At 43.5% G+C, this 26,608-nt stretch overlaps 1 protein-coding gene across 2 annotated transcripts in view; it reads left to right on the forward strand.

The window, feature by feature from the left end:
* Positions 1 to 26,608, forward strand: part of PUS10 (pseudouridine synthase 10) — a 124,407-nt gene that overhangs the window by 54,459 nt on the left and 43,340 nt on the right. For both annotated transcript variants that reach the window (XM_040351140.1, XM_040351142.1), the window contains exons 6-11: positions 2,826 to 2,937; positions 8,211 to 8,272; positions 17,456 to 17,501; positions 20,400 to 20,464; positions 23,159 to 23,244; positions 23,625 to 23,750. In XM_040351140.1, coding sequence (XP_040207074.1) covers positions 2,826 to 2,937; positions 8,211 to 8,272; positions 17,456 to 17,501; positions 20,400 to 20,464; positions 23,159 to 23,244; positions 23,625 to 23,750 — 497 coding nt within the window. The remainder of the gene's footprint in view (positions 1 to 2,825; positions 2,938 to 8,210; positions 8,273 to 17,455; positions 17,502 to 20,399; positions 20,465 to 23,158; positions 23,245 to 23,624; positions 23,751 to 26,608) is intronic.

A 26,608-nucleotide genomic window follows, 5' to 3' on the forward strand; every position in this document is an offset into this window, starting at 1 on the left:
ACCGAGCTCAGTACACTCGGGCACGCTCGGCTTCTCACGCATAAAGGCTAGGAGGCGTCACAGAGCTGAATGCGAGCGAAGCCGAGCCTGGCCGAATGTACCCGAGTGTACTGCGCTCGGTATATGTCGGCGGCGCAGTTTAAACTCAGCGCGGGAAGCGGATATCGGCGTATATAGCGCACCCACGATTTTCCCCTTATTTTAAGGGTAAAAAAGTGCCCGGTATACGCAGATAAATACGGTACTTGTCTAAAATAGTATCCTGTTCTCTTTGTATTTCTTCTTTTGTGTGAAACACCTGGTGATCCTCCCAACCCTCCAACTTTATTTTTTTCAAACTGACCACACCAGAGCATAGACGCACATCCTTCCCAGCACAGTCAGTTTTATGGCTGTGCTGGGAGCAGAGCCTGCAAGTCTTCTCATGGACCAAGGCTTATGCTAACATATTACCCTGCACAGCTCTTCACTGATCATTGTTATGCTGTTCCTCTGCCTCCTGCTGACACACTATATATACATACATATACATATACATATACATATACATATACATATACATATATATATATATATATATATATATATATACATACATACATACATACATACATACATACATACATACATATACAGCCTTGAAAAAGTATTCACACCCCTTGCAATTTTCCACATTTTGTCCTGTCACAACCAAAAACATTAATGTATTTTATGTGATAGACCAACACAAAGTGGAACATAATTGTGAAGTGGAAGGAAAGTGTTAAATGGCTTTCAACATTTTTTACAAATAAATATGTGAAAAGTGTGGTGTGCATTTGTTTTCCGCCCCCCTGAGTCAATACTTTGTAGAAGCACCTTTCTCTGCAATTACAGCAGCAAGTCTTTTTTGGGGATGTCTCTACCAGCTTTGCACATCTAGAGAGTGACATTTTTGGCCCATTCTTCTTTGCAAAATGGCTCAAGCTCTGTCAGATTGGATGGAGAGCATCTAAACAGCAATTTTCAAGTCTTGCCACAGATTCTCAATTGGATTTAGGTCTGGACTTTGACTGGACCATTCTAACACATGGATATGCTTTGATCTAAACCATTCCATTGTAGCTCTGGCTGTATGTTTAGGGTCATTGTCCTGCTGGAAGGTGAACCTCCGCCCAGTCTCAAGTCTTTTGCACTCTCAGGCCTCGTACAGACGACCAGACATGTCCGATGAAAACGGTCCGCGGACCGTTTTCATCGGACATGTCCGCTGGGATCATTTGGTCTGATGTGTGCACACACCATCAGACCAAATTCCCCACGGACAGAATACGCGGTGACGTGGCGGCGACGATGATGCTGCGACGTGCGCGCACCAGGAAGTTCAATGCTTCCACGCATGCGTCTAATCACTTTGACGCATGCGTGAGATTTCGGGCCAGCGGACATGTCCGATGAGTCGTACTGACCATCGGACATGTCCGACGGACAGGCTTCCAGGGGACAAGTTTCTTAGCATGCTAAGAAACTTTTGTCCGCTGGAAACCTGTCCGCTAGGCCGGGAAACTGTCCGGTCGGCCCTACACACGACCGAACATGTCCGGAAACTGGTCCGACGGACCAGTTTCAGCGGACATGTTTGATCGTGTGTACAAGGCCTAACAGGTTTTCTTCTAAGATTGCCCTGTATTTGGCTCCATCAATCCTCCCATCAACTCTGACCAGCTTCCCTGTCCCTGCTGAATGAAAGTAACATAATGCTACCACCACTATGTTTCACAATGAGGGTGGTGTGTTCAGGGTGATGTGCAGTTTTAGTTTTCTGACACATAGCATTTTGCTATTAGGCCAAAATGTTCAATTTTGGTCTCGTCTGACCAGAGCACCTTCTTCCACATGTTTGCTGTGTCCCCCACATGTCTTCTCGCAAACTGAAAATGGGACTTCTCATGGCTTTATTTCAACAATGGCTTTCTTCTTGCCGCTCTTCCATAAAGGCCAGATTTGTGGAGTGCACAACTAATGGTTGTCCTGAGGACATATTCTCATACCTGAGCTGTGGATTTCTGCAACTCCTCCAGAGTTACCATGGGCCTCTTGGCTGCTTCTCTGATTAATGCTCTCCTTGCCCGGCCTGTCAGTTTAGGTGGATGACCATGTCTTGGTAGGTTTGCAGTTGTGCCATACTCTTTCCATTTTCAGATGATGGATTGAACAGTGCTCCGTGAGATGTTTAAAGCTTGGGATATTTTTTTAAACCCAACCCTGCTTGAAACTTATCCACAATTTTATCCCTGACCTGTCAGGTGTGTTCCTTGGCCTTCATGATGCTGTTTGTTCACCAAGGTTCTCTAACAAACCTCTGAGGACTTCACAGAACAGCCGTATTTATACTGAGATTTAATTACACACAGGTGAACCCTATTTACTAATTAGGTGACTTCTAAAGGCAATTGGTTCCACTAGATTTTAGTTGGGGGTATCGGAGTAAAGGGGACCAAATACAAAGGCACTCCACACTTTTCACATATTTATTAGTAAAAAAATAATAAAAACCATTTATCACTTTCCCAATAAAATACATTTGTTTTTGGTTGTAACATGTCAAAATGTGGAAAATGTCAAGGGGAATGATTACTTTTTCAAGGCACTAATATATAAAACACACACACTTACACACTCGCACCATCTCGCACACACGTTTTGCAGCATATTTTTGTTTTCTTAATTGGAGACCATAGTTCTATTTTAGGAAAAGACTTGCACTACAGTGGCAATATGCAGATATTTTATGTAATGTATATGTAATAGGTGTCATTAATATACCTGGTATTGTTTCTAAACAGGAAGTATGACCGTGTCTTGGACAAAGGGGACATAATCCAGCTAAAGGAGGCTTATAAGTGGATAATCCACCCCTTGATTTCGGATGAACTGGGGGTTCAAGCTGTGGGCAAGGTAACTTTCTGCGTTTACTAAACCCGGCGCATGGTTCTTTCATTCTGCCTCTGCTCTCCTTAGGGAATACATATGAATTGCACAGTATCTGTATTTATTTAAATGCCAGTAATTGGTGCTGAATGAAGCTATATTTCTCCTTAAAGAGGAACTGCAGTCTGCTCACATAATTTGTAATAAAAACATCTTTGCCATTCTGAAGCTTCCCTCCAACCACTTTGCATATTATTTTATATATACCCTGATTCTGTACTTGTATTCTGCAGAAATCTCCCTCCACTAAGTCTGGCTACATCCATTTTAACTATGGGCAGCTGAAGCTGCTGCCTGTTCACTTCCTGGATTTACACAGACAAAAAGAGGCACACCTCCAGCTCTGCAGCTCTCATTGGCCCTTATGACTCTCTCTCTCATCAGCTGAATGCACACGTAACAGTGCAGCCACAAAGCCACGATCCTTGCTGTCACCTGTCATTGCATTGTATGGGCTGAATGGCCCCAGTTATTCACACACACGCCTGTTAATCTAGCTGCAGTAATCTGCAGGTTCTTGTTGCTTGACATGGCAGGGAGTGCTATTGTCTGTGTGAATTCACTACACAAGCACACAGATTCTTTTTGTAACCCCATTTTGCCAGGTCATCGCTAGCTGAAAGGTAAGGAACCAGTGGCAGAACTAACTGTCGGGGGAACCCCAGCGGGGTTGCCAGTCGCACGGCTCTGAGCTTTAATGCATCTCTTATACAGCTCAGAGCTGGTATTCTATTGAATACTGCCTCCTGTCCTCCCTGCTTCCTCTGTTCTCTCTCACATGAGATGAGTGAGGAGACAGCTGGTCTGCTCTTTCTTCCCTGACTCTCTCCTCTTGTGTGAGCTCTGCGGGAAGTCATGTGTGAATCTAACGAGTTCACACTTCCTGTGGTGCACACACAGGAGGATAGTGTCAGGGGAGACCGAGCAGACCGGCTGTCTCCTCTCTCATCCCGTGCGTGAGGAGGGAGGACAGGAGGCAGTATTAGATTAAACACCAGCTCTGAGCTGTATATGAGAGACGCTCTCAGCTCAGAGCCATGATGAGGAGACAGGTGGGATTGATGAGCACTGATAGGTGGGATTGAGGAGCGCTGGTGGGCACAGATAGGTGGGATTGAGGAGCGCTGGTTGGCACCGATAGGTGGGATTGAGGAGCACTGGTGGGCCCAGATAGGTGGGATTGAGGAGCGCTGGTGGGCACTGATAGGTGGGATTGAGGAGCGCTGGTGGGCACTGATAGGTGGCACTGTTAGACAGCACTGGTAGGTGGCAATGATAGGTGGCATTGATGAGCACTGATGGGCATTGAGCACTGATAGGCAGCCTTGATGGCCACCGATAGGCGGCACTGATGGACAGCATCGATAGGCACTGATGTTGAAAGAAGGCCTGGCTCTCAGTCTTTGCTTGAATTCATCCCAAAGGTGTTCTATCGGGTTGAGGTAAGGACTCTGTGCAGGCCATTCAAGTTCCTCCACCCCAAACTCGCTCATCCATGTCTTTATGGATCTTGATTTTGTGCACTGCTGTGCAGTCATGTTGGAACAGGAAGGGGCCATCCCCAAACTTCCCACAAAGTTGGGAGCATGAAATTGTCCAAAATGTCTTGGTATACTGACGCCCTAAGAGTTTTCTTCACTGGAACTAAGGGGCCAAGCTCAATCCCTGAAAAAACAATTGCACATTATAATCCTCCTTCCACCAAAATGATTTGGACCAGTGCACAAAGCAAGGTCCATAAAGACATGGAAGAGCGGGTTTAGGGTGGAGGAACTTGAATGGCCTGCACAGAGTCCTGACCTCAACCCGATAGAACACTTTTGGGATGAATTAGAGCGGAGACTGCGAGCCAGGCCTTCTACACTGGAAGTACCTCCGTTTTGCAGCAAAGCAATGAATATCCCAAAAAGAGGGGCGGGACCGCTGTGTCCTGCGATGTACTCCAAGGAAAGGATTTTACAGGCAAGCTGTAGGAAATATCTAATTTTCTTTATCGTACATCACGGGACACAGAGCAGCCATTAAAATTACTATGTGGGATGTCCTAAAGCAATGCCCCTGAGAGAGGGAGACACAATCACAGAAAATGCCACCTGAAAAAGAACTTATTCTGCCACCCGTAACATACTTTGGCCAAAGTAGTATTCTCCGTGGCTTTGATATCCGTCTGGTAAAATCCTGTGAATGTATGAACCAAAGACCATGTAGTGGCCTTAAAAAAAAACCTGATGGCGGATTGGCCCAAGATGCCTCCACACACCTGGTAGCGAGCGTTCTCACCAAAAAGGGATGGGACCTTGCCCTTTCAAGCCATAGGCTTGAATATATAACTGCCGAATCCAATGAAAAAATTGTCAACTTGGATGCCTCCTGCCCTTCCTGGGCTCTACTGGCAGCACAAACCAGGATTCCTGACCTGCGCTGACAATTCACTTAAATCCTGACCACCTGAACTACCTTGAGTATGCAGTGATCCTGCCAACTGAGGATTGGAAAAGAAGGCAAGATACTGTCCTTCAAGTAAAAACTAGAAACCATCCTAGGCAATAAAGGGGGGTGAGGACACAACATCGCCTTATCATGATAAAAGACCAAGAACGGCTCCTTGCATAAGAGACCCGTCAGCTCTTACATTCTACTTGCTGAGGTGATAGTAACCAAAGAAGCCACCTTCTGAGTCAAGGACTAACACTTGGTTCAAAAGGTGGCTTCTGCAGGCACAGTCAAGAGCAAATTCAAGTCTCAAGGACACAAGTGTGGCTTGACAGGCGGAACTGTCTGCGTAACACCCTGTATAAAGTATGAATCGAGGAGTGAGAAACAACGGCCTCTGGGGAAAAAAATGGATTGGGGCAAATCTGACCCCTAATGGTACTTAAGGCCAATCTCCTTTTACCTACCGATTGGAGAAAAGAAACTCCCACTCACATATATCTGTGGGTGCCTCTACCTGGCTTCACCCAGGCATAAAATATTTCCATGTCCTGTAAATGAAGCTCCTGGATGCCGGCTTCTAGGCACTCAACAGGACCCAAGGCCATTTGGTCCAGCTGGACTGGAAATGTCCAAGGTCAGTGTACCAAGCCTTCCTGGGCTTATTTGGCTAGCACTATTATCAGTGGGGTAGATTCAGGTAGGGCTGCGCACTGTTACGGAGGCGCAGCATACCGTTTTAACGCTACGCCTCCGTAAATTACTTGCGATACGCTTCATTCACGAAGCAGTAGCTCCGTAATTTGCGCGGGCGCTCCGTAAAACTCGCCGGTGTAAGCGCGCGTAATTTAAATGATCCCGTAGGGGGCGTGGATCATTTAAATTAGGCGCGTTCCCGTGCCAAACGTAGTGCGCATGCTCCGTCGGGAAACTTTCCCGACGTGCATTGCGGTAAATGATGTCGCAAGGACGTCATTTGCTTCAACGTGAACGTAAATGGCGTCCAGCGCCATTCACGATTCACTTACACAAACGACGTAATTTTAAAAAATCGCGACGCGGGAACGATGGGTATACTTAGCATTGGCTGCCCCTGCTAATAGCAGGAGCAGCCTTGCGCAGAAACCGACGAATGCAAACGACGTAAAATGCGAACGCAGGGCGAGCGTACGGTTGTGAATCGGCGTGAGTATGCAATTTGCATACTCTACGCTGACCACTACGGGAACGCCACCTAGCAGCCATCGTAAGAATGCAGCCTACGATACGCCAGTCATATCTTAGGCTGCAGTCGGCGTATCGAGCTTTCTGAATACAGAAAAGTCGATACGCCGGCGCAAATTAGCAATTGCGCTGCGTATCTATGGATACGCAGACGCAATTGCTTATCGAATCTACCCCACTGTTGCTACCTCCCGAATTCAAAGATACTGCAGTAGTTGAAACAGAGGGAAGGCATCAATTATGGAGAACTGGCCCCTAAAGTGTTAACAGTGCATCTAGTCCAACCTTCACCCATAATGGCGGGCTTTGTAATAAAAGACCTTCAGGGACTAGGTTCCCCTTAATTTGGGGTCCACTCCCCTGGACCTGTATAGCACCCTGTAGGAAACCACCTTGGTCAGAACAAACACTGCACAGGGTTCCATTATGCAGGGTCCAGCGCCATAAGGTTGTATTACAGGCAAACCTCAAGGAATCTTCTCTCCTATCCAATGAGGCTCTGGTATCATCCATTTTGGCTGACAGCGTTTTCGAATGTATCCGATTGAAGTCCATGGTTCTTAATGGAACCGACCAGACCTCCAAGTATGCTCCAAGGGCACATGTATCACATCAGTGACAACCACCTTACAGACACTGTCAAAAAAACTGAGGTACTTCCAGTGTAGGAGGTTTTATATAGGGGATGACTTCCTGTTTGATTGATCTGCCAGTGTCCTTTCACCTAATAGGTGGCGTATAAACCACATAGTGATTATTATGGCTGCTCTGTGACCCGTGATGTACGATAAAGAAACATGCACCACTCTGCCTTCTCTGCCCCAAGCAGCTGCTGCCTCCACACTAAACTGGCTCATCTGTGTATTTAGCCGTTTATGTGACGTTCAGCTTTACTTACCGTATTTATCGGCGTATACCGCGCACTTTTTTGCCCTGAAAATCTGCAAAATCGTGGGTGCGCGATATACGCCGATACCCGCTTCCCGCGCTTTGTTCGAACCAATGCATCAACATATACTGAGCGCAGTACACTCGGGTATAGTCAGGCAGGCTCGGCTCCTTTCGCGGTCACATCCTGTGCGTCCTGTACGTCCTTTACACGAGAGGAGCCGAGCCCGCCCGACTATACCCGAGTGTACTCCGCTCAGTGTATGTCGGCGCAGTGGTTCGAACACAGCACGGGGATCGAGCGGGGAGGACACCACGATGGCCGCAGAAGGACGCCGGACTGGACGAGGCCGCCGATGGACGACGGGGAAGACACCAACGAGGGGCATACAAACTGTAAGTTGTTTTTTTCAGGAATCTTCCTTCAAGTTCGGGGGTGCGCGCTATACGCCGGGGCGCGTTCTAGCCCGATAAATACAGTATTTGTTTTGCAGAATGCGCTTATTTATTAATTCATGTTGGCTGTTTTCTTGCTGTTCCTCTTCTTTACACTTCTTTTACTTTTGTGATGTGATATACTGTGACATGGGATCAGTTTCCTCTTTTGTTGTGCAGGCATGATCATTCCCAATGCTTGTTTATCTCGTTATTATTACTGGTTTATATATACTGTATATTTTTTGTTTTGTTTTTAGAGTGCCTTTGAAGTCGGGGTGGTGTTTTGTCACCAAGAAACTGACGAGGACTGCAACTTCCTGTAAGTAACACTTCCCCAGTGCTTTGAAACTGTTGGTTTTACTACAGCACCCTCACCGAATTCATCACATTAGTACACTAGGGAAAGCACTGTAAAGGGCGTTTAGAATATTAGTCATTAGAAAATATTTACTTAAACTAGAATTAACAACTGAATGAGTCACTTAACGTGCATATATATTTTTTTCTGATTTGATAATTATAAATAGTCTGACAGGGGTGTCAAACTCAATTTCACTGTGGGCCGCATCAGCATTATGATTGCCCTCAAAAGGGTTGTATCTGTAAGATTAGATGTCCAGCGCATCCCCTCCACTTACTTTAAGTAAGCAGCTGATGCTGCTGTGAAGACGCTGGATGCATTGCTTGAAAGCAGAAAGTAAGGGTCTGGAGGAGGACCAGAGGAGGGCTGGAGCTCTCCTGCAGCTGCAGGAGAGGTGCGAGGGCCACATGAAATGGCCTGGAGGGCCATATTCGGCCCGCGGGCCTTGTGTTTGACACCTGTGGTCTATGACGATGCGATACAAGGCTTTTATTAGCTGTGCATCTCCCTCCTAACCATTGCCAGGTCCAAGTCCCACCTATAATTCTGCCCCTGGCTGGATAAGTGTTCCATTTACTTTTGCTTTAGCATTTGTGCCGTTTAGCTGTTCCTATGGGTGTTGGGTTTGCAGATTCACTACAAAGCGTTATGCCAGGAGTACCAACATTAGGACTGCATGCTGACTCACAATCATCATGTGTGGTCCAAGTGGTCAAAATAATACTGCTATTCAGAGCTTTTTTTTCTCAGAAAATAGGTGCAGGAACTCAACCACGACCCTGTTAAGATTTCACAAATAGTAGAAGGGTCTTAAAGGGGCATTAAATACCAGGATTGCATTACATACAGAGTGCAGAGTTCAGGGGGGTTACACACAGAGTGCAGAGCTGTCACTTGTAAGCACAGAAACCAGACTTCTGTGTTTACAAGTGATTGTGGTGAGCAGGCACCAAAGGGTCTGAGCCAAAGGTGGTGGAACTGAGTTCCCCCCTGAAAAAAAGCCCTGTATATATCTCTACTGCGCTAAGTACGCCCCAAACACATCTATATACAATAATTTATATACAATAATGTGCAGTGACGATAGCGGCATCATTCATTGATATTGCACACGAATATCCAGAAAAATCATAAAAATAAGTGTTGCACTGTCACATAAAAAGTTTAAATTAATTCAACAATTACAGTCCAAGTGTTAACTGGAAAAAAGTCCACTGTGAAGGAAAATTCTTGATAAATCCAAAGTGCTCCAGCCACCATATGAGAAAAAGAAGCCTCTTACCAGATGTTTAGACCTCACATCATAAGCAGTCTAAAATCACATTTTAAATTACACACAATCTCTTAGGGATGGATGGATGGATGGCTTCAATTGCCTTAGCCTCTCATCCCACAGTGCCTCAGATCACTCTCATAGAGGTAGTATGCCACAGGATGATCTCCTAATTATTCACTATATCCACTCTCACCACCAACAGTGCATACCAAGGAAAAGATTAATCCCACAGTGAAGTACTGCATAAATCAATTTATTGTACAACCAATTAAAATTACTCATAAACAGAAGGCAATAAGAGCATTTCAAATCGCACAGCCAATGTTTGGGCGGGCGTGATGACGTCGCCACTATTCTCCGCCCATGAAAGTAAAGTGGTTGTAAAGCCTCAAGGTTTCTCACCTTTATTGCATTCTATGCATTAAGTTGAAAAACCTTCTGTGCTGCAGCTGCTCCCCAGACACCTTTTCTCACCTCCTGCCGCTGTCGCTTTCCTCATTGGACAGATTGATAGCAGCAGGAGCCATTGGCTCCTGCTGCTGTCAATCAAAAGCTGTGACACGGGTTCGGGCCCGAGTCCCACTGTCTGTGTCAATGGATGCAGCAGTGGAACTCGAGAGGGAGCCCGCATAGGTGCTCCCATGGAAAGCGGGCGGCACCCGATAAATAGGAGGATCCAGGAGCGCCAGCAGGGCACCCCAGAAGAGGAGGATCGAGGCTGCACTGTGCAAAACTATTGCACAGAGCAGGTAGGTATAACATGTTTCTTATTTTTATTTAAAAAATAATTGAGGGTTTACAATCACTTTTAACGTTTTTACATAAATTGTTACGTTTGCTGGACAGCTTGGTCTGGCAAAGGAAATTTAAAAAATTAAAAAAACTTACTGGAGGGATCGCCTGGTAAAAACACAAGAAAAAAAAGCCTACAAAAAAAGAAAACAAATGCAGCCACCACATTCTAAAAAATTGGTAAGCGGGAATATAATACATTTTTGTTTTGGGTTTAATATTGCTTTAAGAAAACAAAATGCAAAAAAAAAAATGAATGCCTCCACATCTAAGGACTGGTAAGATGCAATATATTACGGGCCAGATTCAGGTAGGAGATACGACGGCGTATCTCCAGATACGCCGTCGTATCTCTGAGTGTGAGGCGTCGTATCTTGGAGCCAGATTCAAAAAATCAGATACGCCAGAATTTGTCTCCTACGCCGTCGTATCTTAACTGCATATTTACGCTGGCCGCTAGGGGCGTGTACGCTGATTTACGCCTAGAATTTGTAAATCAGCTAGATACGCCTATTCACGAACGTACGCCCGGCCGTCGCAGTAGAGATTTGCCGTTTACGTAAGGCTTTTTCCGGCGTAAAGTTACCCCTGCTATATGAGGCGCAGCCAATGTTAAGTACGGACGTCGGGCCAGAGTCAAATTTTCCGTTGTTTGCGTAAGTCGTTTGCGAATAGGGCTGTGCGTCATTTACGTTCACGTCGAAAGCATTGGCTTTTTTCGGGTTAATTTGGAGCATGCGCACTGAGATACTTTCACGGACGGCGCATTCGCCGTTCGTAAAAAGCGTCATTTATGTGGGGTCACAATAAATTAACATAATACACGCCCACATGTTTCACATTTGAATTAGGCGGGCTTACGCCGGCCTATTTACGCAACTTTGCTTTGTGAATACTGCACTTGCCTGTCAAAGTTGCGGAGGCGTAGCGTAAATAGGATACGTTATGCCCGCTCCCTACCTGAATCTACACCTACATCTTTATTTTAAACCAGATGTTGGCAACCAGTATTAGCAGGTAAGTGTATTAATATGATATTGGCAACCAGTATTGGCAGGTAAGTGTATTAATATGATATTGGCAACCAGTATTGGCAGGTAAGTGTATTAATATGATATTGGCAACCAGTATTGGCAGGTAAGTGTATTAATATGATATTGGCAACCAGTATTGGCAGGTAAGTGTATTAATATGATATTGGCAACCAGTATTGGCAGGTAGGTGTATTAATATGATATTGGCAACCAGTATTGGCAGGTAAGTGTATTAGTATGATATTGAATAACACAAAACCACAAAAGTGAAAGGAAAAACTGGCTGATTATTAATTTGGGATTCCAAGAAGAAAAAAAAGCAGAAATGTTCTTGTCAGATAATAACTATGCCCTGAGTCATGAGTTAGTTACAAAACAAAATGTTTAAAAATAGCGCACATTGCTACAAATACAGCAATGCAAATTCTAAGAAAGTGCATAGATGATGATCAGTATTGTTGTTAACGATAGATGATCACCACAAAGATCACTATCGGAGGCACCAGAATAGAGTGTGAAACAAAAAGGCCCCTTTCACACGAACGGATAGAATGGTGCTTTTAGCTGCAGATTTTCTAGTTTTCTACCGCAGTTAAAAGCACACAATGCTTTCCTATGGCCCCATTCACACACCGCATTTGCGATTTCGTTACATGCGGTTTGGTGTGAATAGAAAAAATATTTTTTGAATGCATCCAGGTGCGATGTAGCGCAGCTATATGCACATAACCTGCAGGTAATCGCAGTCTTTTGTGTCAACTGCAGATGGCAGCGTGAGAAAAAAAAACAACAACAAATTAAAAAAGGGTTGCTATGGGAATGACTACCGCAGCTAAACGCGAACGCATGTAAACGCAGGTAATTGCAATGTACAAATGCAGCTAATCGCAGTGCCTGGCGCCTTGAATTTCACAGAACATTTTACATGCTTTTAACTGCTGCAAAACAGCCGTCCGTGTGAAAGGCACCTAACAATTAATAGACAACTTCAATTTTCAGCTACATTCAGCCCTGTTTGGAGCGGCCGCAAGAACAGAGAGCACAAAAAGTAGTAAGACCTGACAGAGCTTCTAACACCTACTCTACTTAAAATAAATGAAAGAAAGAAAAATGTCAGACAGAAAGTAAGCAGATATCTCCCCTATGGGGGAGGATGGAGGAATCTATTCTGACAGCTAGTGCATTGAAGCAACTGCGGTACTGGGTTTCTTGAATACCCAGTCAATGCATCTGATTAGTTTTTTGTTTTTGTTTTTGTTTTTTACTTTACAATAAATTTGCAAAAATTTCAAGCAAACTTCTTTCACGTGGTCATTTTGGGGTGTTTGTAGAATTTTGAGGAAAATAATAAATGTAATCCTTTTTGGAATAAGGCAAATGTGGAAAAAGTGAAGCACTGTGAATACTTTTCGTATGCACTGTATATGCCAAAAATAACTTGCTAACTTAAGAATTGTACTTTAACCACTTGCCGACCTCCTCATGTAGATATACGTCAGCAGAATGGCACGGACAGGCACATGTACGTACCTGTACGTCCTCTGCTTGACATGGGTCGGGGGTCCGATCGGGACCCCCCCCCCTACATGCGGCGGTCGGTAAGCCTCGGGGAGCGTTCCGGGACGACGGCGCGGCTATTCGTTTATAGCCGCCCCATAGCGATCACTCCCCGGAGCTGAAGAACGGGGAGAGCCGTGTGTAAACACGGCTTCCCCGTGCTTCACTATGGCGGCGCATCGATCGAGTGATCCCTTATATAAGGGAGACTCGATCGATCACGTCAGCCCTACAGTTGTAAACACACACACTAAGTGAACACTAAATGTTACAGGGCCCCCTGTGTTTAACTCCCAAACTGCAACTGTCATTTTCACAATAAACAATGCAATTTAAATGCATTTTTTGCTGTGAAAATGACAATGGTCCCAAAAATGTAAAGAAAGGAAGAGGTACAGCGCAAATTCTAGTGTATAGAAATTCTGATGTGATACCAGAAAATTCCTGACGTGACACAAATAAGTGAAGGTGACACAAAATCGTAAGGTCAATTGCTATGCATCACTGAAACTAAACAATTGACTATAAATAAAAATGCACGTGAAAAGCAAAAATAACTTGTAAATGAAAACAATATATAAATGTGTATAAAGTCTGTGAATGAATGAGATTGTGCAAGCAAAAAAGACTACAGGTGAGGTATTAGTCCATATGCTCCCAGATATCTTAAAGAAAACTTCTTTAGAAGAATGAACTTCACAGCGAATGTCTTCAGAAAAAAGGATAGTACAGGGCTGACACAACCTTCCACCAAGGCACACCTGAGTGACAAAACAATGCCCTTACCAGATGTGGAGACCACAACGGTGGTCAGACTGGACCCGGGTATATTTAGAGTCACCCAAATGACTGTATGTAGCACACTGGATCTGCTTCAAGCTATTTCCCATCAGTCAGAACGGATGAATGGCTCAGATGCAAAAAGAAAAGAAAAAGGGCCCATAGTGCAACTTTGCAAAACAATTTAATGATCAAAGTAAAATATTGCACTTACAGATAGGTGGAGAATCATAAGCCCAATAAGGTGCACAAAGTGCGGTTTCAAAAGCTGGATCTCGGCGTCCTCTATGGCTTCCCCTTCCTGGGTCAGTTCAGGTAAGCGTGAAAAACGTCAGAGTGCAGGCCACGCCTATGCATTTCGTCATACGTGACGTCGTCCCAAAAATGTGTCAAAATTGTCCGAAGTGTCCTCCATAATGTCGCAGTCACGAAAAAAATCGCTAATCGCCGCCATTAGTAGTAAAGAAAATTAAAACAATTAAAATGCAATAAAGCTATCCCCTATTTTGTAAACGCTATAAATTTTGCGCAAACCAACCGATAAACGATTATTGCGATTTTTTTTTTTTACCAAAAATAGGTAGAAGAATACATATCGGCCTAAACTGAGGAAAAACATTTTTTTTATATATGTTTTTGGGGGATATTTATTAAAGCAAAAAGTAAAAAATATGGCATTTTTTTCAAAATTGTCGCTATATTTTTGTTTATAGCGCAAAAAATAAAAACCGCAGAGGTGATCAAATACCACCAAAAGAAAGCTCTATTTGTGGGGAAAAAAGGACGCCAATTTTGTTTGGGAGCCACGTCGCACGACCGCGCAATTGTCTGTTAATGCAGTCCCGAACTGTAAAAACCCCTTGGGTCTTTAGGCAGCATATTGGTCCGGGGCTTAAGGCTAGGTTCACATCACGATTTTTACATCCGATAATCGGACCGTTAAATCGGATGGAATCGTATATGACAAAATCGTATGTAAATTTTCCATCCGATTTTCACTAAAAAATCGGATCCTGATTTTAAATAATGTCTGGCAATGGCCATAAAGTTTTGGCTATTTGAATGTTTTTTTTTTCTTTTGTACAATTCTTGAAGTTTCTAGCTCGTTCCAGTGTCTAGTGCGCATGCGTAATAAAAAATCGGGTACGATTGATCGGATAAAAACGCACAGTCATCCGATTTATTACGATTTAGATTGACCACAATATAAAAAAAATCGGACACGATTTTAATACGATTTCAAATCGGGACCAAAAATCGTGGTCAAACACGATTTTTGATGCGATTTTAAATCGTATCAAATCTGATGCGGATCAAATCGGATGCACTTGGGGACCTACATTAATGAATGGAAGTGAATGGATACGTTTTGCCATACAGATTTGTACGATTTCAAACCTAAAAATCGTGAGAACAAGTAGGATGATAAAATCGTGGTGTGAATGCACCCTAAGTGGTTAAAGTGTAACTTTTGTTAGAAAATGAAGTCCTGCTCGGTCTCTTCAGGGTGGCCCCTTTTGCAGGTATAGCTAGGTAAAACATAAAAAATTTGTATATATACTGTTTAAAATCCAGTAAAATACTGTCCCACTCTGCTCTGCACATGCTCTCTATTTTTTAGGCACAGTGCTGAATTTGTAGGGGTTGATCTGCGTGCAGCCTAAACCCTTACTGCTCTTAAGAGGCTCTGGGCTTCAGCAAAATGGAAGCCTCCAGCAAGAAGAAAAAGGAGTAATGCTGGAGGCAAATTACCACACACACTCATTTTGGTAGTATAATCATTATTGTGGAATGTACTGTATGTTCCTTGCTAAAGAACATTGGCCCAGATTCACATAGAATCGCGGCGGTGTAACGTATCATAGATACGTTACACCGTCGCAAGTTTTCATCGCAAGTGCCTGATTCACAAAGCACTTGCGAGAAAACTTCCGCCGGCGTAAGCCTGCGTAATTCAAAGGGGCGCGCGCCATTTAAATTAGGCGCGCTCCCGCGCCGGACCTACTGCGCATGCTCCCTTTTGAATTTCCCGCCGTGCTTTGCGCGAAGTGACGTCATTTTTTCGAACGGCGACGTGCGTAGCGTACTTCCGTATTCCCGGACGTCTTTCGCAAGAAGGAAAAATGTTCAAACTTCGATGCGGGAACGACGGCCATACTTTATACAGCACATACGTGTGCTGTGTAAAGTTAGGGCACCAAAAACGACGACTAACTTTGCGACGGGAAACTAGACTAGCAGCGACGTAGCGAAAGCGAAAAACTGTTGTGGGTCGCCGTAACTACTAATTTGCATACCCAACGCTGGTTTACGACGCAAACTCCCCCCAGCGGCGGCCGCGGTATTGCATCCTAAGATCCGACAGTGTAATACAATTACACCTGTCGGATCTTAGGGCTATCTATGCGTAACTGATTCTATGAATCAGTCGCATAGATACTCTGAGAGATACGACGGAGTATCTGAGATACTCCGTCGTATCTCTTTTGTGAATCTGGGCCATTATTTTCTATGGAGTTGTTATGGATAAAGTTCTGCTCTTCAGCAGTTAGGCCCCTTTCACACGGTCGAACCGTTGAGGTCCGTCATATTCCGATCCGCTAAAATCAGACGCCAGATACGTCGCCATCCGTCCATGTCGGATCGGGTAAGATCTGATGAACCAAAGAGAAAAATGCCGCTCAGGTGTGGAAATCTTCAAAATAATTACTTCTCCCAGAACCACGGGTGCAGGCAATGTATATGAGATTGCAAAACAAAAGAACGGATTCTTCCGGATGCGTTTTCAAACTCGCAGATTCACATAACAGGCTAGATATTATGTGTTCTTATTGAGGTGGTTTACACAATCCACATACATTGCATTTTGAGTGCCATTAGGAAAAGGGTCCTGTGCGAGTTTGTAGTGGTGCGTTACAGACTTGCAAGTGATAGAAATGAGTGGCACACAGAGATAATGGTTCATATAGGGTTTGCTATTAATGTGTTTTTGCATTGAAGTCAATAGGACGCAATTTTGCATTAGAGTCAATAGGGGGCAGTTGAGAGAGAGAGAGAGAAAGAGACAATTACGCCTGTATTGAAATTGCACAGAATTGCATTGCAATTTCAGTACACATAGGTGTAAAGCCAGGATGCAGTTTCTAGTCGCCATGGCGAACTGGAGCCTGGGATTTGTCGAGCCCTGCTTTAAATCATTACTGTACAGTTGTCAATCTTCACAGTGGTTTTGGAGGGGCTGTCTGGCTTCAGAACCGGTTTGTTTCCTCCCAATTGAAAGGGAAGCAGGAAAGAAAGTGAACAAATAATCTGTATTTATTTTAGTATTTGGAAATAGAAGTAGGAATGCGCTTTTTTAATTCACATTGACTGTTTATCAGAATGGTTGGAGGGCATGATACTGGGACTGCTTGTATCATAATTAGTGTTAGTGGTACATTCCCTGCAATCAGGTTAATTTTTATATTTTTACGTTTAAAAACTAGAATCTTTTTGCTGGTTATGTTTTACCAACCGAGAATTAATTTTGCATGATTAGTTTCCCCTTTCTGAAGTGCCAGATTCATAGGGATGTCAGTAGATACTTTTTGATTTTGAAAAAAATTATTTGAAAAAGAAAATTGAAACAGAGATTGTAATTTTTTAATAAAATGTAACAATTGCCATGTTGACAATCGTACATTACTATCCATCTGTTCCTAGAGCCACCGTGTGCAAGGACTGTTTCAAGCCTGCTAAGAATAAACACGTAAGTGGAAGTTGATGGGGAAAAACACACTCGGGGTACAGATGTGTGTCTATACATGTGCCTTCTGCAAAATGCTTGATATTGTGTCATTCTTTCTCTCCTTTCCTTTTAGTTTCTTAATTTTCTTTTATTCCTTTCTTTGTTTCAAATTTTGAAGTAAGAAATAAACTTTATTGGCAAGACCAAATAGATTTTAGCATTGCCAAAGCTGAAAGTGGTGGAAGGATTACCTAGTACACAAAATGAGAAAATCGGACGGAAAATACCGCTTTCGAAGCGATCGTACGATAATCTGATCATTAGCACACAGCTTTCGATAGCCTATCACGACAGTTCATGCAAAATTATCCAGAGGGACAAGCAAAATGTTTCTTGCACGATACCAGAACAAACGATTTTGTTTAATCAGTACAGTGTTTGTCCGAAAAAAATTGAGTTACCAAGCATGCTCGGAAACGAAAGAATTAAATTACAAAACAATAAAAAAATGTTTTCATTAATGAAGTGTAGCCTCATCTTCAACCTGCTCCCACCCCCATTCTATGCCGTTATACTTGCCTATTCTCTGGATGCCCCTAGTGCCCCAAGGGCTGTATAAAAGCAAGCAAAAGGCCACATCCAGCCTGTGGGTCACCGTTTGGGGACAACTGCTGTACATGGTAGTTGGTATTGTGCTTAGAATGGGGTAGGAGCAGGTTTAAAGTGGTTATAATGCTTCCTTTGTTATTTTTCTGAAAGGTCAGGCAAGGGGAGTATTAATCAGAGAATCAGCCAAGAGGCCCATGGTAACTCTGGAGAAGCTGAAGAGATCCACAGCTTATGTGGGAGAATCTGTCCACAGGACAAATAGTTATGAACTCCACAAATCTGGCCTTTATGGAAGAGTGGCAAGAAGAAAGCCATTGTTGAAAGCAAGCCATAAGTCCCGTTTTGCGAAAAGCCATGTGGGAGACACGGCAAACATGTGGAAGAAAGTTCTCTGGTCAGATGAGACCAAAATTGAAATCTTTGGCCTAAAAGCAAAACGCTATATGTGACAAAAAACTAACTGCACATCACCCTGAACACACCATTCCCACCGTAGCAGAAACGGTGAAGCTGGTCAGAGTTCATGGGAAGATGGATGAAGCCAAATACAGAGCAAAGGACTTGAGACTGGGGCAGAGGCTCACCTTGCAGCAGGACAATGACCCTAAACATACAGCCAGAGCTACAATGGAATGGTTTAGATCAAAGCATATTCATGTGTTAGAATGGCCCAGTCAAAGTCCAGACCTAAATCCAATTGGGAATCTGTGGCAAGAATTTAAATTGCTGTTCACAGATGCTTTCCATCCAATCTGATAGAGCTTGAGCTATTTTGCAAAGAAGAATGGGCAAACATTTCACTCTCCTAGATGCGCAAAGCTGGTAGAGACATCCCCAAAAAGACTTGCAGCTGTAATTGCAGCGAAAGGTGGTTCTACAAAGTGTTGACTCGGGGGCTGAATACAAATACACGCCACACTTTTCACATATTTATTTGTAAAAAAAAAAATTGAAACCCATTTATCATTTTCTTTCCACTTCACAATGATGTGCTACTCTGTGTTGGTCTATCACATAAGATCCCAATAAAATACATTTAAGTTTTTGGTTGTAACATGACCAAATGTGGAAATTTTAAGGGGTATGAATACTTTTTCAAGGTATTGTACTTGCCTTCTCTATGTAATAGTTTTGGATCAGACAGCCCTGATCCTCTTCTTCTGGGGTCCTCCGCCAGCGCTCCAGGCCCCTCCCCTTCATCAGGTGCCCCCAGGGAAAGCCGCTTTTCCTGGAGGCACCTTAGCGTGTTCGCTCCCGAGTCCTGCTGCTATGGGAGCCAATCGCTACTGCTGTTACTAATCTCTTCGATGAGAGAGACAACGGCAGGAGCTGGATTGGATCAGGCTCAGGTAAGAAAAGGGGGGGGGGTCTGGGACGCAGCTGCAGCACAGAAGGTTTTTTACCGAATGCATTAAGGTAGGGGTGCCCAACCAGTGGCCCGGGGGTGACATGTGGCCTGCGGCCTCTTGCTCTGGAAGCTGTATAGCACCAACTCCTGTCACAGGTGAAGTGATACCAAATTCTCTCTGCTTGGGATGGCAACAGCTGGTGATACCTGAATAGAATACTGTTATTAAAGATAAGTTTAATACTAAAACCACAGTGTATATATGGGCATATCTGTTCTGCAGTGGTTACTGTGCTGCTTTCAAACTGATCTGCAGGTGCAGCGCAGAACACCTGCGGGTTACCTGCACTGAGCCATAGACTTCTGTTATTACCTGTGGGTTGGTGCACTTCAGAAAGTACACCACACCTGCAGCATATAATAGAAGTCTAAGTGCAGCTAACCCGCAGGTATACCACAGTGCATCAGTGTGAAAGCAGCCTTAGGCCCCTTTGACACGAACAGTCTGACCCAATTGGACCCTTCGTTCACCTCTATTGAGCCACAGATGTAAACGGACTTGTGGCCATTTTCACCCACCTACCTCTAATTCGATCTGCTAAAAAAAAAACTTAAGGGGGGATCAGTCCCCTTCCATCCGGGCAGATTGGATTGGAGGGCCAATAGAGTAGAGGTGGGATGTGCCTGTCTGCTTTGCATATGTAGAGTGGGCATAGACCTTAAATCTGCCTTCTCTGTTCATTGTGGCCCGCGATCGGTTACCAAGTCGCTTAAGTGGCCCTTGCGCTTCAAAAAGTTGGGCACCCCTGCATTAAGGTGTAAAACTATAGTGCTTTAGAACCACTTTAAGTTTAGATAGAATTTGCCTGGACTCCTACTTTAAGCTGGCCATACATGGATCTAAATCTTTTTTTCCCCCAATAGATAACAGCCTTAACATTTAGTTTTTCTTATATCTGCAGTCTATCTTTACCAGAATGGCCGTTGTGAAAGCTCTAGAGAAGATAAAAGAAAATGATTTCTCGAGGTAAGTTCTGTAAACTTGTCTTCTCAGTACAGCTTGCTTTATTAACAGAAAAATGTGGAGGAGTATCTACCATTTGTTAATCATCTGCAAATTAATCATTTTTATTTTGCCTTCTCTGTCTTGAGTTTTTGGAAGATGTTCAGACTTCAAAGAACCATTTTTTTCCTGGCCAGCAGAATCTGTCTACTTAGATGGTTATGTGGGCTGTGGCATTAATAGCGTAATTCTTCTAGTTACTGGTGGAAAACATGCACTGACAAAGCAAAGATTTCTTGAAAAAGCAGTAATTCTATTTCTTTGTTTTCTATTGAGGTTGATGAGCAGAATCTCACGTTGCCCATTGTTGAAATAGTTCTGTGTATGGTATTTGTCCTTAGAGGAGCAAATGAAAGCGCTCCAGGGTGCTCCATTAACGTGTTTGGTTCTGCTGACTGAGCAAGTTTGTCACTTCCGAAAGGAGGAGGAAGGAGATAACAAATGCACTCAGACTATGCTGATTCTACTTGTTTCACGAAATAACAATGCAAATTGCTTGAGCAGTGTTCACCTGAAAGCCTGGTACACTACCACTGTACTAACTATGCAAAGTTATTACAGTGATCTCCCCTGCTGAGTTGTTGTGCCCCCCCCCCCAGAACACTTCGATCAGTGCCACTGCCGGAGAGCGATGATCAGGAGTCGGTCTGCTACTGGTTTTCCAACAGTCAAGAGGCCGGCTCCTGTCGGACAAGGTTCCATACACACGAGCTGATGTCTCCCAACATTCGGCCCATGTGTACGGGGCTTAAAGGGCTTGTAAAGGTTTATTTATTTATTTTTAAATGACAAACATGTCATACTTGCCTCCACTGTGCAGTTCGTTTTGCACAGAGTGTCCCCGATCCTCCTGTTCTGGGGTCCCTCGGCAGCTGTCTTGGCTCATCCCCGCAAATAGCTAACCCCCTCTGAGAAGCTCTCTCCCGAAGGAAGTTAGCTTGCGGGCATGCTCCCTGTCATACACTCTGCATCCATAGACACAGAGTGTATGACTCAGTCTTGCCCCCCCGGCAACCGCGCCATTTGATTTGATTGTCAGCAGCGAGAACCAATGGCTGCGCTGCTTTTTAATCTATCCAATCAACGCTGAGACTCCGTGGAAAAGAGGACGCGGGGGACGTGCACAGCAGGTAAACGTGCTTAGGTAAGTAAAATGAGGGGGCTGGGGGGCCCGTGACAGCGAGGTGTTTTTTCACCTTAATGCATAGGATGCATTAAGGTGAAAAAACCCGAACCTTTACAACCCCTTTAAAAGTCGTCGGCATCTTCTTGCCAATGTAGAGCCGTGGTCAATTGTTTTTAGAAAGACACAAATATTCATTTTCACAAAGTCTGCTGCTTCAGTGTTTTTGGATCTTTTTGTCGGATGTTTCTATGGTATACTGAAGTATAATTACAAGCATTTCAAAATTTGTCAGAGGCTTTTATTGATAATTACATTAAGTTTATGCCAAGAGTCAATATTTGCAGTGTTGACCCTTTTTCTTTCTCTGCAATTCGCCCTGTCAGTCAACTTATGGGCCACATTCTGACTGATGACAGCCTATTCTTAAATAATGTTTAGGTTTGTCAGAATTTGTAGGTTTTTAGTTAATCCGCCTCTTGAAGATTGACCATAGGTTCTCAATGGGATTAAGGTCTGGGGAGTTTCCTGGCCATGGAGCCCAAATTTTTATGTTTTGTTCCCCAAGGCACTTGGTTATCACTGTTGCCTTCTGGCAAGATGCTCCATCATGCTGGAAAATGCATTGTTGTCACCAAACTGTTTTTGGATGGTTGGGAGAAGTTGCTCTCAGAGGATGTTTTTGTACCATTCTTTATTCATGGCTGTGTTCTAATGCCGCGTACACACCATCACTTTATGTGATGAAAAAAAATGACGTTTTTAAAAACGTCACTTTAATTGACTGTGTGTGGGGGAAAATGTCGTTTTATGTCTTGTAAAAAACGTTTTTCAAAAGTGCACTTTTTACTTCACAGAAATTGACCGTGTGTAGCAAAAAACGTTGTTTTCTAAGACGTTTTTTCATCCACGCATGCCCAGAAGCTACTTATGAAGCGAGCTTCAATGGTAAAACGTGGTGGAACGTAACCTCACTTTGCAAGATCATTGTGAGAAAAACGATGGTGTGTAGGCAACTTCGTCTTTGAAAATTGAAGTTTCAAAAACGTAATTTTTTACTTCACAGAAAGTGTCGTTTTTTTTCATCACATAAAGTGATGGTGTGTACGCGGCATTAGGCAAAATTGTAAGTGAGCCTTGGCTGAGAAGCAACCCCACACATGAATGGTCTCAGGATGTTATTTGGCCTAGCTACCCAATATAGGCACAGTCAAGGGACAGGGGGGGGGGTTAACAGTTGAAGGCTGGGCTTGGTGCCAAAGAGACTTTGGCCTGAAACCAAAGATGTGGTCTCAATGGAATGCTGCAAGCAATCTCAGATAGGGCACTGAAGAAGTTTTTATCGACAGGGTATGTAATTGCAAAATTCTAGTTTCTGACATTTAGAATGTATGACAGGCCCACACTGAGTACTTTAGAGTATTCAATTATTTACTTACAGAAGGGTTTACCTTGTCCAATAGCAACTATTAATAATGTCTGCTTTCAGCATTAAATTCCAGGTCAATGCATCTTAATTGTTTTCATGTTTTTAGGCATTTACCATGGCCACCATCTTCTCCAAAGACAACCTGTGAAGTTGTGGACATGCAGTGTAATCATGCTTCAGTTTTTGTGGCAGGTACCATGTTTTCCATTTAAGTGTTTTTTACCTTTTTGTACCCTTTATCCAGACAGAAGAAAATAATATTCTCACTTTCATGCAACCAAGTATGTGACTATAGTCTTAGCAGACCATGTAACTACTAGAATGCCCAAAGCACAGGGGCCCAGCACTGTCTGTTAACACACATATATATATATATATATATATATATATATATATATATATATATATATATATATATATATATATATATATATATATATATATATATATATATATATATTACACTGCAAACATGAAAGAGAGCATGTAATGGTTTATGTGCAACAGTACATGAGTCCTAATGTGGCTTAATGCATTGATTTAGGAAATTTATACCTATTACCACATTGCAGGAAGATACAATAAGTTCTCCCGGAATTTACCACAGACCCCTTGGGTTATTGATGGAGAGAGGAAGATGGAGTCTTCAGTAGAGGAGCTGATAACAGACCGGCTTATGGAAGTTTTTAAAGCTGACAGTAAGTATATCAAAGTTTAGGGCTTTGCAAGGACATTGGGTAACACCATGTGGGTAACGCCTTAAAAACTGCTTAGTGAATGTCTCTAAATAAAATATTTAGTAATTTTGCAATTTCCCTAGTCCCTTCCCAAGTGAAAGATCCACAGCTATCCTATCAATAACTTAAGGCATAGCATCCCTAAAACGAAAACATCTTCGTAACATTTAAAGGATTAGTTCACCTTTTGTAACATGTTACACCCATAATCGGGGTGTAACATGTTATTCTAGCAGCAGCCCTGCACCCCCTGATTTCCCTGTACTTGCTGTCACAAGTTTAACCACTTCAATACCGGGCACTGTCACCCCCTCCCCCCCCCTTCTTCCCAGACCGGCTTTAAGCGCTGTTAAACTTTGAGAATTTCGCGGTCATGCAACACTGTACCCAAATGTATTTATTTTTTCACACAAATAGAGCTTTCTTTTGGTGGTATGTAATCACCGCTGGGGTTTTTAGTTTTTACTCTACTAAAAAAAAATATTTAAATGCATTTTTCATAGTTTCTGTTATAAAATTTTGCAAATAAGTAATTTCTCTTGATAAATTGTGACCAAAAACAATGCTGCTACATTTCATTGGTAAAAATAACCCAAATCAGTGTTTATTTGGTGTTGGCAGTGATGGGGGACAGACAGATGTTTTATGGGGACATGGTTATCAGTGGTGCTTGGTGTACTGTTTGTGGGGTGATCTGTAACGGCTCTCTGTGTAAAATCCTCACACAGAGAGCTGTCACAGATCTGGAGATTAAACAAGCCCCCCCCCCCCCCCCCCCAACTCTTAGGCCCCATACACACCATAGAATCTATCCGCAGATAAATCCCATCGAATGGGTTTCAGCGGATAGATTCTATGGTGTGTACACTCCGGCGGATATTTATCCGCGGATATTTCCGAATTCCAGCAGATAGATATTTGTCGACATGCACAGAATATCTATCCGCTGGAATCGGATCCCACGGATGGATCCGCTGGTCTGTACAGACTCACCGAATCCATCCGTCCGAAGGGATCCCCCGCATGCGTCGCAATGATTCAACGCATGCGTGGAATTCCTTATATGACAGCGTCGCGCCCGTCGCCGCGTCATAATCGTGGCGACGGCGCGACACGTCATCGCTAGAGGATTTCCGCGCGGATTTCAATGCGATGGTGACTACACTCCATCGCATAGAAATCTGCGGAAATCTTTGAGAGGATTTATCCGTGGAAACGGTCCGCTGGACCGTATCCGCGGATAAATTCTCTCGTGTGTATGGGGCCTAACACTGACACTTAATTAACACCTTAAAGAAGCCTTATCACTAAACTTCCTGTATCTGTTTAACCGGTTAAGGACCGCCGCACGACTATTTACGTCGGCAGAATGGCACGGCTGGGCACATGGACGTACAGGTACGTCCCCTTTAAGATGCCCAGCTGTGGGTCGCAAGCACGTAGGCGTGCTCACGACCCGGTACTGTCCTCCGTGACCGCGCTCGTGGGACCCGATCGCCGCTGGTGTTCCACGATCGGGTCGCAGAGAGGAAGAACGGGGAGGGGTGGGTGTAAACAAACCTTCCCCGTTCTTCCTAGTGTGGCTGTCAGTGATCGTCTGTACCCTGTGTTAGGGAACGACGATCAGTGACGTCACACACAAAGCCACGCCCCCCCACAGTAAGAACACTCCCTTAGTACACACTTAACCATTACAGCGCCCCCTCCTGGTTAACCCCTTCACTGCCAGTGTCATTTTCACAGTAATCAGTGCATTTTTATAGCACTTTTCGCTGTGAAAATGACTGGTCCCAAAAATGTGTCAAAAGTATCCGATGTGTCCACCATAATGTCACAGTCACGAAAAAAATCACTGATCGCCGCCATTAGTAGTAAAAAATAAATAAAAAATTAATGCCCTAAAACTATCCCCTATTTTGTAAACGCTATAAAAAAAAAAAAAATTTTACCAAAAATATGTAGAACAATACGTATCAGCCTTTTATATTTTTTGGGGATATTTATTATATTAAAAATGTATTTTTATTTTTTTAAATTGCCGCTTTATTTTTGTTTATAAAAATTTAAAACTGCAGAGGTGATCAAATACCACCAAAATAAAGCTCTATTTGTGGGAAAAAAAGGACGCCAATTTTGTTTAGGAGCCACGTCGCACCACCGCGCAATTATCAGTTAAAGCGACGCAGTGCTGAATCGCAAAAAGGGGCAAGGTCCTTTACCTGCATATTGGTCCGGGTTTTAAGTGGTTAAGAGACTCTGAAGCTTATTTCAAAAAAGAAAAAATAATCATCTCCAAGAGTGTTAATGTCCACCTGTCCTGCTGCCCCTTTCTCCAATATTACGTGTCCTGCAGAGCTACAGACTCTGGCAGAATGTTCTAACACACTTACAGGTCGGATGCCTATGCATGCTGTAGTAACTCCTGTCTACTAGAGAACACTGAGCGATCCCCACTCCTGGTAAGGTCGGATGTGAAGATATTGTCGGAGGCTGTAGCCTGTAAGAGAGTTGGGTAAGGTTCGGAGGAATGGGAAGTGGGACAGGTGAGTATATAAACACTTCTCTTACAGATGACTGTGCTTTTTTTTTTTTTTTTTTTTTTTTTTTTTTTAAATCGTAGACACTCTTTCTTTGATCTGTAAAGGGTGTTCTTCACACTTAAAGTATAACTAAAGGCAAACTAGTTTTTTCTGTTGAGGTCTACAGAACAGGAAGTGAAAGAAAACCCCTCCTTTACTCTATCCAACATGGGGGAAACAATCATTTAGCTTTAGTTCTACTTTACCTCCTCTGACGTAAATCCTAAACACTCATTCTCA

The sequence above is a fragment of the Rana temporaria genome, chromosome 4 (assembly GCF_905171775.1).
Source record: "Rana temporaria chromosome 4, aRanTem1.1, whole genome shotgun sequence".
NCBI lineage: Eukaryota > Metazoa > Chordata > Amphibia > Anura > Ranidae > Rana > Rana temporaria.